This window comes from Phaenicophaeus curvirostris, chromosome 15, assembly GCF_032191515.1.
Source record: "Phaenicophaeus curvirostris isolate KB17595 chromosome 15, BPBGC_Pcur_1.0, whole genome shotgun sequence".
NCBI classification, from domain to species: domain Eukaryota; kingdom Metazoa; phylum Chordata; class Aves; order Cuculiformes; family Cuculidae; genus Phaenicophaeus; species Phaenicophaeus curvirostris.
This window is the reverse complement of record NC_091406.1, coordinates 9,269,775-9,283,068: the sequence shown is the minus strand read 5'-3', so window position 1 is coordinate 9,283,068 and position 13,294 is coordinate 9,269,775. Positions and strand designations below refer to the sequence as shown.

General features: G+C 45.8%; 1 protein-coding gene across 3 annotated transcripts in view; it reads right to left on the bottom strand.

Moving 5' to 3' along the window:
• The window catches only part of NSD1 (nuclear receptor binding SET domain protein 1), a 61,764-nt gene that overhangs the window by 41,156 nt on the left and 7,314 nt on the right, over window positions 1-13,294 (bottom strand). For all 3 annotated transcript variants that reach the window (XM_069869261.1, XM_069869262.1, XM_069869263.1), the window contains exons 3-4: window positions 3,319-3,454; window positions 253-425 (exon numbers count right to left, since the gene is read on the bottom strand). In XM_069869261.1, coding sequence (XP_069725362.1) covers window positions 253-425; window positions 3,319-3,454 — 309 coding nt within the window. The remainder of the gene's footprint in view (window positions 1-252; window positions 426-3,318; window positions 3,455-13,294) is intronic.

Genomic DNA, 13,294 nt, shown 5'->3' with positions numbered 1-13,294 from the left:
TCTGCCTCTCAGAGCTGTCCAGAGCAATAAAGCTGCAGGCCACACCCTGGCATAAAAGAGAGCCTAGAAACCCCTGGCAGTTTATCAACTACATCCTGACAATGAGCATAAAGAACCACTTCCCTGGCTGCACTGCTGCAGTCACTGCCACAGAAGAAAGCTGTACAAGTGCAAGTCCAGAAAAAAAAGGAATACTTTGTACCGTGCAGATTTAAAGAATCAAAACCATATTGAAGTAAACAGATCTTTCACCTTATGTTTGTAGCTTTTTTCCTTTTGGCCTCCTCTTCTCCAAAGAACAGGCAGCTCTTCAAACTGATGTCTTCCTTCAAAGAGGACAATAGCTTTCCCAGCAACCCAGGTTTTCTCCGAAGGCTCTCCTAAGGCATCCACATAGTACTCACGGTATGGCCTCCGATTGGAAACTATTTTGAGAAATTTAGCAGAATTAACCCCTCACAGGTTACAGAATAAAGGCGCACACAGAGTCACAGAAAGCAGTAACAATTTGCCAGTTAATTTTCAACTACTTTTTGCTCAATAACATTCCCACATAAATGCCAGTTCTGGAGATTTCTAGTCAGAACTTAGGAAGACTCCTTTGATCTCTGCTCTCTGTGTTCAGTATTGCTACTCTATTGCTAAGTATGTTTTTTTTCCTACCAACAACTGATGAGCAGGTCTAAGATGGGTCATCTCCCTTGAGCAAAGATTACAGCTTGGCTGCACAAATATTGCAAAATATCTAAATATATTTTCCTTCAGACACACAACGCACATTTCTTTTTTGCTATTCCCTGATTAATGATTAAACAGTCCAGTCCACTCAACTGTTGGGAAAAGGCAACAGTGTACAGGCAACACCCAACCATGACATCCCTCTGGATAGGGTTTACTCATGCAGGTTGAGCCTCCTCCCCATCTTGTTCAATGCTTTGTTACCAAACAAACTCTTATTTAGGATTAAGTCACTAACAGCAGCATTTAAGAAAGGACATACATGGGTGCACACTCTGCAAGGACTAGGTGCAACACAACAACATGCTAGCTGCAGTGAGTATCTTCATACTTTGGGCTTGAAAGTGCAGAGCAAGAGAAGAAACTCAATCATAAGGGGACAAAGATTTTTCAAAGGTGATTTCTGTGCAAGAACACTGAACAGACATGATACAATTAAGGACTGCACCAGTACTGGGTGTGCTGGTGAAAAAGGACAGATTGCAGGCATTGGAACAGAGCAAACAAGACCTGAACAAGGGATATACATGTTTCCCTGGAAACCTTCACCCCCTGAACACACAGCCCTAGCTTCGCAGCCCATTTGGTTTGTACTGCGTCTTCTAGGAGCACCAGCACAGCGTGGCAGCCGGCTTTTAGCAATGCCCACACTGAGATTCTGATCAAGACCACTGAAAAATAACAACCAGGGCAGCATCAAACCAAGGGCAAAACCAGAAGATTTCATCTGTCCCATTCACACTACTAGCACTCAAGCCACCAAGTCTCAACCTTCCAGCTCCAAAAATCTTAAGTCAAGAGCTTGCCAAGAAAAGGGAAACCGCTCTTATCAAAACACCATGCCTCAAACCCAAGAGAAGAGCTTTTTGCACAAGTGATGAGTTTGAAGCAACCTGCCTTGTTTTGAAGGGCTTGTTCCCATAGCAACAGGAGAGTCAAGGCAGGAGGACTGTGCTTCCTAGGGTGCACAGAGCCCTGGCAGCTCCCTCTGCCCAAAAGCTCCAGAGTTCAGATCCACCCACTCTGTCACCACGGCATCAAGGAGGGGAGACAAGCAGATTACATACAACTACAGTCAGAAAAGGCAATTTTCCCCACAGCTCTGTTGGTTTGAACATGGGTAAAACATGATGGGAGAGACTATCATGTAGCTGGAGATCAGGCTTTGCTAGAATTTGTTAACAGCATGTTTCCTCCCTGCAGAATTCCTTTATTAGAAATCATATGCAGGCTAAGAGGGGATTGCTGGACAGCTATATACATTAAATCTTGTCCAAAATTAGAGGGGGGAAGGTATGGAGGAGGATAGATGTCTGGCATATCTTCCAGCAACGTCTTCAATAGGAATTTGAGAGCTCAAACGGGACTATTTAAAACAGTACATTTAGTACTATCTAGAATCAGGATGAATGCTTCCCGAAGTTTGAAAAGGAAGGTGGAAAAATAGCAAGTCAGACGACAGCAACCAGGCTTGGAGATGACGTGAGCACAATGTAGGAAAAGCTACTTTGTGTCTCTAGAGAAACAGAAGAGGGTTCTAAGCTGACAGTCCACTCCTCAGTGCTTGAAGCTTAGGCTAGCAAGGGCCACTGCAGGGAAATACATCGGTGAGTGGCAGCCTCAACAGTCTACAGAGCTGTCAGGGGCAGACAGCACCATTACAAGTGATTTCCGGTGGCCCACAGAACAAAAAGTATCAGAAGAGGAAACAGGGAATAAATAAATAAGCCTTCCATCTGCGGTGGTGTCCCCATGGCAGCTAGTATTGTCCTAAAAGCACTGGGAAAGCCTTCAGATGAGCTGTAATTTCCAATCGCTTCCTCTCTGTTCCCTCCATCACTGACCTAAGCTTCTTTGCCTTGAGCTTCTAAGACTCTGTTCCTTCCTGGCTCTCCCCTGTGTTTACGCACACGCAGCTCTGGTTTATTTTCTCTATCTCTTCTCCTCATGCTCAGCTGGCTCAGTCTCTCTGACACACTATGCCCTAAACTTTCACACATGTGCCTCCATCTCCAGATTTTTCCATTATTTCCCCATAAACAGCCCCCTGCTTCCCCGTGCCAAACAAGACCAAAAAAATTTCACTTCCTCTCACACATTCCCACCACACCTCCAGGCACTAAGCAGCTATGCTGCACTACCCCACACCCTGTGTTTCTAAGCCTCTCCAGCCTCCCACTCTCCCAGCTTGGCTGACTCTGTGCCCTCATACACTCCAGGCTTCTAAGCTGTGCTGCCCACCCATTGCACATCTCAATCCTCACCTCTCTGATCCACTTCCTTTTTCGTTGGAGCTCGTTTTTGAGAGGCTGCTCTTTCTTCTGTGCTCAGCCCAGCTACTCATCCCCCCCATACTCTGGGAGAAGCCTGCATATCCAACAGCTTTCTGCACTACTTCCATCAACCACAGCCCCATCTTCCTCTGGGTGATCTACGCCTACTTTACAGATCCAGGTCTTTCACAGTAGCACCTACTTCTTCACATCTTTTAAGGGCCAGAAATGTTTTTTAATTAATTGGAAGCTGCAGCACCCTGCCATACACAACACCTTCACTTTGTGGGCTGAGTAGATACAGTACCTTTCATTTTTGAGTGACAGTCCAGCACTGGGTCATGACAAATTGTGCATGGCCACCATGGGCGTCTGTTGAACTTGGCCCAAACAAGATCCCCAACTTCATACTTCACTGGAGTAGGTTTCTTCTTGGCTTGGATCTTTGGGGAAAAACCAGAACACAAGAAATCACTAAAGCTCCAGATGCTTTTAAAGAGATTTGCCTCCCCCCTGTGTGCAGATTACATCTGGCCACCAGAGACATTTACATTCAAATGCAAGTCCTGAATTTACTTAGTGGCTCCTACACCTTCAAAGAACAAAATGGTTTGCCCCATCCTGCCGAAAGAACAACACAAAAAAACAGCGTTTGAGGGGCTTTGTTATTTTTCAGTAAGGAACACCTCTGGTAAATGACTGCACTCAAACCTCACACACTTGAGCAAGGAAATATTTGGAGTCTGTACCAGCCCCCATTACTTCACTAACACGAATTTGTTCCTTTTAAGGGTTACAGTGTACCGAAAAGTAGCAACAATGAAATATTCCTGACTGGATGAAGGTGATGAGAACAGCAAATTAAGCTTTTAAGAATTGCAGAGGGGGAAGGCAGGTTTGTACCTACAGGCCAGCAACTGCCCTGCTTCATAGATGTGCTCAGGAGAAAGCTTCATCAAGTACTTGAAACCAAAGGCAGGTACAGTCAGAAAAAACCCCACATGTCCTACGTTTTTCTTTATATTAACAGAACTGACATTGCTCTGCCCCAAAACCATAGATCAGGAGAAAGGGAACATAACTGCAGTCAGCCCAGCTCTAGGAGACAGAAGGACACACAGACTTATCCTGTCTCCAAACCTGTTTGCAAGAATCGACTCTGCAGAAACAGACACCCCAAGTGCAATGACGAGAATGTCACAAACCTTTCAATACACAAAAACCTATGGCTGCTTAATGCCTTTTCCACCTGGCTGCAAAAAGCAGAGAGCAGATCCTGTGGCGTTCGCTGAGGACACACTTTCTTCCTGGGCAGTGTGCTACCACCAGGACCTCTGCCAAGAAGAGGATTCAGGAGCTTATCGATATTGTGACTAATTGCGCCAAGACAGGGTACAATAGGTTTTCACGGTTATACAGGAATCCCCATGCCCAGCTGGAGGGTATCCTGCCTGTTTACCAGTACCAGCCACCCTGTCACAGGTGGGTTCTGCAATTTAAGAACTCTAAAAAATGCTGCAGGTATTTTTCTTGCCGATAAACACCAGCAACGTGCTCCTCATTTAAGCTGCCTGGCACAAACAGGCATCTCTTCTCACTCCATTTCTTTGCCCTGCTCACCACCCATCCCGAGGCAGATCTCTCACAATTCGCAGTTCAACATCCTGACAACTAAAACGCAACAGATCTCCCTAATAAAAGGTATATTCCACTTTAGGTTGAGTTTTATGGGTTTTCTTCATGTGGTTAAAGAGAATACAAAAGGATAAATTCCTGTTCCATAAAGAAAAACAGGTAATGACATTACAGACTACACTGCTGAAATTCTTCTCACTCAAATAATCAAAACCAACAACTTCTCAAGGAGCAGGTCAGGAATAGAGAACATGACAGAGCAGCAAGGTGCTGCAGACCCGCGGTCTGCTACTGCCCTGCTGCAGCTTCCATGCCTCCACTGCTCCACAAACCCGGATTTTCTGGAATGAAAATATGCATCTGCAAGCACTGGAACAGGAGGTGCTGTCTTTGCTGGTGCTTTTAAAATGCAGATGGACTCTCAGATGCAAAAAAAGATAGTTTTTTTCACCCGTTTCCAGGTTGTGTTCTCCATACAAGGATGACTTTTGCCTAGAATATTTCTTCACACATTTTTCAACTCTAGGCTTTCAAATACAGCCCATCGTACACGTACGTGCATCCTCCAGACAACTGCAATCTGAGCACAATCAGCTGGACAAGCAGTAAAACCATGCTGGAGACTGGACAAAGCCATTCACACCGATCCACCTGAGGGACACCCACAACCCTGCCCAGAGGCAAGTCTGCATTTAAATCAGCTCTTTGTCACCCTCTAATACCCCGCAAATCCCGTGCCTTTCAGAAATCTAATCAGACAACACTTAAATCCTCCCCTCTCATTCTGCAGCCATTCTCATTCCTCCCCAGTTTGCTCTTAACCTTCCAGCACCAGCAGTCAGGTAGGTGCTGGCCTGACCAAAACCTACCGTAGGGGCCCCACCGTGGCTCAGAGAAGCCGAGCAGGAAGCACTTCACGTTCTGGTGCCCCTAGGAAAAGCCCTGCACAGGACACACTGCAGCAGGGCATTCTCTTCCGCTATTTTCACTCCACTCCTCCTACATCCCCAACGCGCAGCCAGAAATGCCCTCGCATTAACACAAGCAGGAGGGAAAGCAGCAGTTAGCACCATTCCCAGGTACAGTGAGACTCTTTCTTTAAACTCTGTTGCACAATGTCAGAATTACAACCCCCAAAGCATTTATTTCTTGGGTCAGAACACAACAAAGCTCCTTCCTATTACAATTAACACTTACTGCACCAAGATCAAACTGCCAATCTATCCACATGGCCTAAAACTCATCCCTGCAGCAATGCTGACTTTTCTGGAAGCAAGGGAAAACCACAGGGTTTTACATAGCACTAACTCCCTACACACGATCAGAGCACTATTTACCTACAGAGCACGGAAATGTTCCCCTGTTTAGTATCAACACTTGTGAGTCGCTGCACACCAGGTATGCACCAAGGTGTAACTCCAGTGGAGATACAGTGAAGAAATTCAGAGCAGGTAAGAGACTGGATTAGTGAGGAAGTGAAGAACAGTGACACGCTTGTCAGCAAGCAGTATCACTAGTTTCGTATCATTAGATGTTCTAAAGGGAGTGAGTATTGTCTACTCTGTTATCAACCCTTCTGCATTAATTTACTGTTCTGATAGGACAAGCTATAGCCCAAACTCTAGACGACACATAGCACTTCATATCACTTTACTCTCTCTAAGCACAGCACAAGAATGTATCTTGCAGATGTTTTTAATCAAGCCCCTTCCACCAATGCAAGACCCCAAATGACCACTGATAACTGAGGAAGGGATCACAAACAGAGGCCCAGCAGCAGGATGACACAAACACTTCTATCTTAAAGAGTCACCCCCTGATTTTGTACTGTGCCAAACACCAAAAGACAGCAAGAAAGGAGAAAGGCTTCATGAGGAAGGACGCTTTCTAACAGAAAGCAAATATCTCTGACCTCCTGACATTCTCGCCATAAGGCAAATACAAAACACCAAGCAAAGAAAACTTACATTTATAAGTGGTTTTCTATTGTACATATGCTGTCAGTCCTTGACACTCTCTCACAAATCTTCTTCCCTTTAAAATAACCACATCATTAAAAAGTGACAAAAGTAATGCTTATTCAGGAACCACTCCTGGCTACACCACTTGAAGCTGCTCCTCAATCCATTGTTATTGCTGGAAGAATTGGCACAAAGCACAACTCCACAGAGACACACACATGCCAAGAGTCACGGTGTGCACCTTTCTGCAGCACTGGTCACCTCTGTGTCCTAGAGCTGTGCTGTCACACATGCTGCAGAGCGGCACAGCTGCAGGCACCCCATGTGCCCCAACGGCATGACTGGGGACACGACCAACTCAGCAAAGCTCAGTGAGACCAGACTGCACAAGAGGGCAGGTGAATATTGTGACAGACCAAGATTTCAATATTGATGCACCCAGAGAGCCCAGCTGTTCAAGCACCGAGCTGCAGCCATCGCAGCCCTGAACACGTCAAAACCAGACCTGCTTTGGAAAGCCAGCATAGAAACACGTGGCTAAAATAGCCCTATTAGAGCTTATTCCTAAGTTAATTATAAACATGCCATTACTCAGTGAAGCAAGGCACAGAACTTTTGGAGAAAGGCTGGGGCAGCAAAAGAGACTATGTGTGAGAAGGATGGAGAAAAGAAAGAAGGAAGCCACTGACCCTCAAGGATAATGGAGCAAGATCCTGCCAAGGATCTTGCCTGTTTCAGGCAAGAAGCAGACAGAATCAAAGCCAAGGAAGAAATAAAAAGGAAAAGGCACATCCCAATGATAATTAAACAATACAGTATAAACTGTGACATAAACAGCCTTTCGCGCTCAGCTGATACCTGCCCAGGGCATGGCAGCAGGAGCACGGGATAACTCCGAGCAGGTCTCACCACATGGGTAGCTGCCAGGTCAGTCACACCCCACACACAAGCTGGCACACACAGCCAGGGCTCTGCCCCACAAGCTTCCAGGGCTCTCTTGATACCTTCTAATTTCCAGGGCAGCAGCACTCTTGCTTCTCCCTGTAGCCCATCCACTCTTACGACTGGAAGCAAGATGTTCCCTTCACCTCACCTGGAAGCCCGGTGAGGGTCAGTCTGCTGTCTTTCCCGCTGCCACCTTTTTTTCCTTAAAGTTCAATGATCATTAGTTTTCTTGTGAACAGGATGAGATAACAAGCAGTTCACCTAATTCCTATAAGCCACAAATCCCCTGATAAGGCTGAACAGATTGAAGACCAAGAGCCCTTCGTTCCAGCACAAAAAAAAACCCCAAAACCACACCACAAAACCTAACAAAACAGACTTAAGGGAGAGGTGACATTTGAAGGCACCTGAGTCAGTCTCGACCAAACAGTCTGCTTGAAACAGCATCCACTAACACAACCATCCACCCAGCCTGTGTCACCCGTGTGCCATGCCTAGGACACTGCACCTCCAACACTGGCCACTTCACCATCACAAAATGGGTTACATGCTCTCTGCCTTTGCAATAGAGGGGAAACAACCAGGGCAAATTCTCTCTATTAAAAGCACTCCCAAAACTAGCCTGGAAGGGCATTGCTAAAGCTGTCCCTGAAGTTTTCAGGAGATGATGCTTCTCTACAGCGAAGGTTAACTTCATTGAGTTAACTTGCAGTTTAAGACAAAGCAGAGCAGCTTCAACCTCAGCCATCTGAGCTCAGGCTCAGCCTTCTGCCTGAGAGTGTACAGCTCTTATCACCGGGGTCCAGATCCTTTTAACTCTGGTCACAAAGTAGCTATGGCTGCAACTCTCACACAGTGACTGCTGCCGACAGTCAGAATCAGTTAAAAATATGATTCCTGCCACTGTTCTGCTCTAAAGAGTGGAAAGAAGCTTAAGTGATCCACTCTTCATTATTTCCCTCAGCTCCAACACTCATGCACCAAGAAATGAATGAATACAGATAGAAGGAAAGAAGATAGGAATTGGGAAATAACCATTGCTTGTGACTATGTTGCATGAAAAGATAAAAAGAAGCAGAGATTAAGAACAACATTGAAGCAAAGTCAATAACATTAATAACTGCTTCTGATGAAAGCCAAAAAACTTCTCATTAGAAAGATTCTTGTTTTAAAGAAGCTCTTCTGATATCAAAACCAAATCATTCAGAAAAAAATTCAAAAATGGAAAGAAAACTAAATCTACTTCATAGCTTAAGAACTATTTGAAGCCAAGCAAGAGAGGTCATCAATCAAAGTTTCCTTCATATAAAGTTGCATTACGAAGCGTTTGTGCTTTAAGCCTTTACAGGGGCTGCAATGCTGAACCTGCACTCGTTGCAGGCAGAGCAGCAGCTCTCTGTGCTCCACTAGGAGAAAGTTTATGGGAATAAATCCCTGCACAGGGAAAGGCCCAACCAGCATATGGTAAAAGACCCACTCAAACCACACCAGCTACATGGCATACCTGCTGAAACCCTCACCAGAATAACCCTCACCCTGACATTTCATTTTAGGCAAGCTGAAGTCAAACAGAAGAGCCAAAGAGGCCTCCTGGAAGCACACAAGCAGCCCACGCTGCTGGAGACCAGGGGACAGTCCCCAGCCCCTTGTCCCCTTGCTGCTCCAGTCGTCCAGCTTCAGCACTCCAGTGAAGAGCAAACAGGCACCTGACCTGTCTGAAAAGTTACTGCCTCTTGTGTAATGATGGTCCCAGATAAAAGTGTAAAACACTCACTAATTAAAAATTCATTGGCAAAAAATACAGCAGAGATTACACTAAAAGCCAAACCTCTGTTACCTATGCCCTTGTAGGTATTTGGCTAGTTTTTAGTACCTTTTTCCAGGCTGCAGCAAACCCAAAGCCTACAAACCTGAAGGGCGCTGAGTAAGCATGAACTACTGCAAAAGGTTAAAACAGAGAGCTGATCGCACTACTCTGGGCAATGCACACATCTTCAAGTATTTCTATCAGGTTCAGGAGGTACAGCCATAAGGACTTTAAATGAAGAATGCACCGATGGGAGATCACCAAGCCTCAGACACCGAGATCACTGGTTAACAACATCCCTGTTTCACTTTTGGAGATAATTTTCCTTCTGGTTTGGCTAGAAAAGCAGTGCAACAGAAAGCTTTAGCCCTTCGGCATCCTAATAACCAGAAACACATCTGACAGCAAGGTTTGAGGACGGCAGTAGAAGCATGTGGGAGAGAAAGGGTACGGATCCACCCAGATCCTCAGCGGAGAGAAATCCAGACACACACACATATATTTCAAATCACTGCCCAGAGCCTGAAACAGAGAAAAAAACCCTCTCATGCTTCCTTGCCTGCACACTTTTTAAATGATAGACAAAGTTCTCTTTAAATCCAGCTCTTTTAATCAGCACTAATTGTTTCAAGCAAAAGAGGAACCGCAGGCATTACCAGAACTTTGCTAAGTTTCACGAAGGACAAACAAACACCATCTTATGTCAGAGACAGAGAGAAAAAATCCTAAGTAAAACCAGGTCATCAGATCTCCCCCCTTTTGAGCCTTACGTTTGTGCTCCTTTGTTATCAAAACTTGCTTGTTCACAAGCAACACATCTGATAAACACAACACTTGCTTTCAGAAATAAGTTTCTAAATCCATGAAATGAAAAACTAATTCAAACTGTACAAAATGAAACTTGGTGATTCAGATTTTTGTGTTAACTGTATCAAATCCAGCTTAAGCTGTAACCAGAATGAAGCAGTTGCAGTGAACAACAGGTATGTGCAGCGCAAAGTGAATACTGCATGAGAACCTTCACAGCTGAAACCTGGGAGTTTGGGCTGAATTAAATGTGTAACTGCTAACACTTGCTTGTTGGCTGGTTTGGTTTGTGCTTTTTGGTTTGGGATTTTTTTGTTGTTGTTATTTTTTCCCTTTTGCTTTTTTATTCCATGGTCTACTTTGAAAGCAACAAATGTTCAACCAGAGCTTGCAAATTTAATATTTTGCAAAACGTATGATTCACCTACAATCCCACTTTGTTAGTCCAAATGCGAAGATGCCACTTATGCTTCAAGCATCAGGTCCTGCAAACATATGCTTCAGAGAGGCTTCCTAACTTTTAAGTTGTGAATCCATCTTTCTAAACACACGAGCATTCCGAAAGAGGACAGCCAATTAAAATGGAGAGGAATCTGACCTGTTTTACTGCTGCTGTTCAGATGCCTGTGGGCAGTCACCGTATTAGCTAGAATGGTTAGAAATCTGAACAGGTGCTTGGGAAAACCAAAGAGCAAACTAACATCAGGGCAAGTGGAGGAACTATTAAAAGGGAGATAATCACTCTGCTCCTGGATCTTCTAGCATGAGGCAACAGGTAGATTTCTATCTTTCCACCAGCAATGGGAGGGAAACTCATGAATATGCTCCTCCTCCAAAACAAGAACATGGAAGGTTCAAACAGAACCCAGGATGAGAGCCTCGCTGGACACTCAGCACCAGAGGCCTTACAAGAGCTGATAAAAGAAGCTGGAGGTTTCTCCGTAGATATCTCTGTGCAGGGAATTCCCCATTCACTTTTTCCTAAATAAAACACTAAACCAAAAGGAACCATTTCCTTTGGCTGTGATACAACTCTGTGCTGGGTGACTCTACCCAACTCAACACCTCTGGTTTCTCACGCACAAAAGTCAAGTTATTTTCTGCATGTCTGAAAATGAGTCCCTAGCACATTACCTTCAATTACTGCCTGAAAGGTAACAGAAGTTACACTATTTCATCACCTATAAACACTTTTTTTTCCTGAAGATCACAGCAGCGTGCACAGGCCATCCCGAGCAGCATTCACAGCTGTCCGATTCCGCAGGGAACCCACAGAACAAGTTCCTTATCAAGAACCCACACAAACAAAGCTTTGCTTGGCAACCCTACCTGCTGCTCTCTGCTACCAGTGCTCCACCCATCCGAACCCCACAGGGATGGACAGGGACATGGAGAAGCCTCCAGGACCAAAGCTGTGCTGCCTCTCCCTGCAGTTCAGTACCAACAGCACTCTTGAACCACTGCCTTCCCTGATGCCCCTTCCACCTGCAGACCTGCTACTTCACACAGAGTCACAGCAGCAACTCAGCCACAATGAAGCAGCAGGCGGATGCTACTGGCTGCTGGACAAGCCATTTATTTGTGGATTGTGCAGCTTTGTCACCACCAAGGCCACAATCAGACCAGGCAACAAGTTGAGCAGGTCAATTTGGTACAAAACTGCTGCTCAGGCTGTGTGGGAATGTGCCTGCCCAGCCCCAGCCTTCTGGGGAAGAGAGATGATAAACAGGGACCCTCCTCCCACTTTCCTTTTGCCATTCTTCTGAAGACCCAAAGGGAGATAAATAATGATACAATCTTAAAGGATGCAATCTTAAAAATCTTAAAAATCATCATGTCAACTTTAATGAGTGCTTTCCCATCCTTCAATAGAGGCAAAGCTTACTGCTGGAATTCCTCTTGACTTCATCAATGCTTTTGGATACACGAGAGATGGAGATGCACCAAGTCCATCTCAGTAGCACGTTCAATCACTGCTGCAAAGCTACTCTGAGCAGCCACATTGACACAGGTTTCTAATTCAAGAAAAGAGAACTTCAGCTGGCACCTGCTGGGAGCATCAGCCTCTGCGTTCAACACATGGCAGCACCCTCCCCTTTCCTGGGTACTGGAGCCAGGAGCACCTGCTCAGAGCAGCCAAAGCAACAACCATGCTCCCACCTGGCACTGAATCAGGGGGACACCCAGCAGTCCACCTTCCAGTTTGCCTCCAAACGGCACCACAACTCTGCAGGCTGAAGTCCCTTGTGCTACCATTCAGCTCCCTTGCTGCAGCTACCTTCAGGGAGGCGTGTGACGTGCTCCTGCGAGAGCCCAAACACACGTATGCTTTGCACATATCTTCGGTAACACTCCTGCTGGCACCCTGGTTCCTGCACCACTGGCAAACCCTGGAAACTTAGCAATAAGGCCCCCGGAGCCCTCAGGCACAACTGTGACTCCACTTGAGCATCTCCAAAGCTAAAACTATGGACACAACACCTGCACCTTTTCCACAGGTGAAACAGAGCAGTAGCACAGCAGCGCTGGTGGCCAGGCACAGTTCTATCCTGCAGCACACCAGAAAGACCTCAACCCTCTGCACGAACACCAAGCCATTTCTTTGATGACACCACACCTCCAAGTTCCCAACACCAGCTTGCCCTTAACCGGTAATACCCCACTCACCAAGGCACCCAAAATCACATTTCAGCTTCCAGTAATGATTTCAGCAAAGCAAACAGCAACTTTTATCAAGTGTTCTGGCAACACTGGGGCAGCAATGAGTCCAGCAGGGGATGGCACAGCAGCAATGCACAGCGCAAACACAGCGCCATGCTCGACTCAACACAGAATCTCCCAAGTGACAGGGGACAGGACAAGAGGGAATGGCCTCAAGCTCTGCCAGGGGAGATTTAGGCTGGACATTAAGAAAAAATTTTTCACAGAAAGGGTCATTGGGCACTGGAACAGGCTGCCCAGGGAGGGGGTTGAGTCACCTTCCCTGGAGGTGTTTAAGGGATGGGTGGACGAGGTGCTAAGGGACATGGTTTAGTGTTTGATGGAATGGTTGGACTCGATGATCCGGTGGGTCTCTTCCAACCTGATTATTCTATGATTCTATGATTCTGTGAATTCACACAAGACAG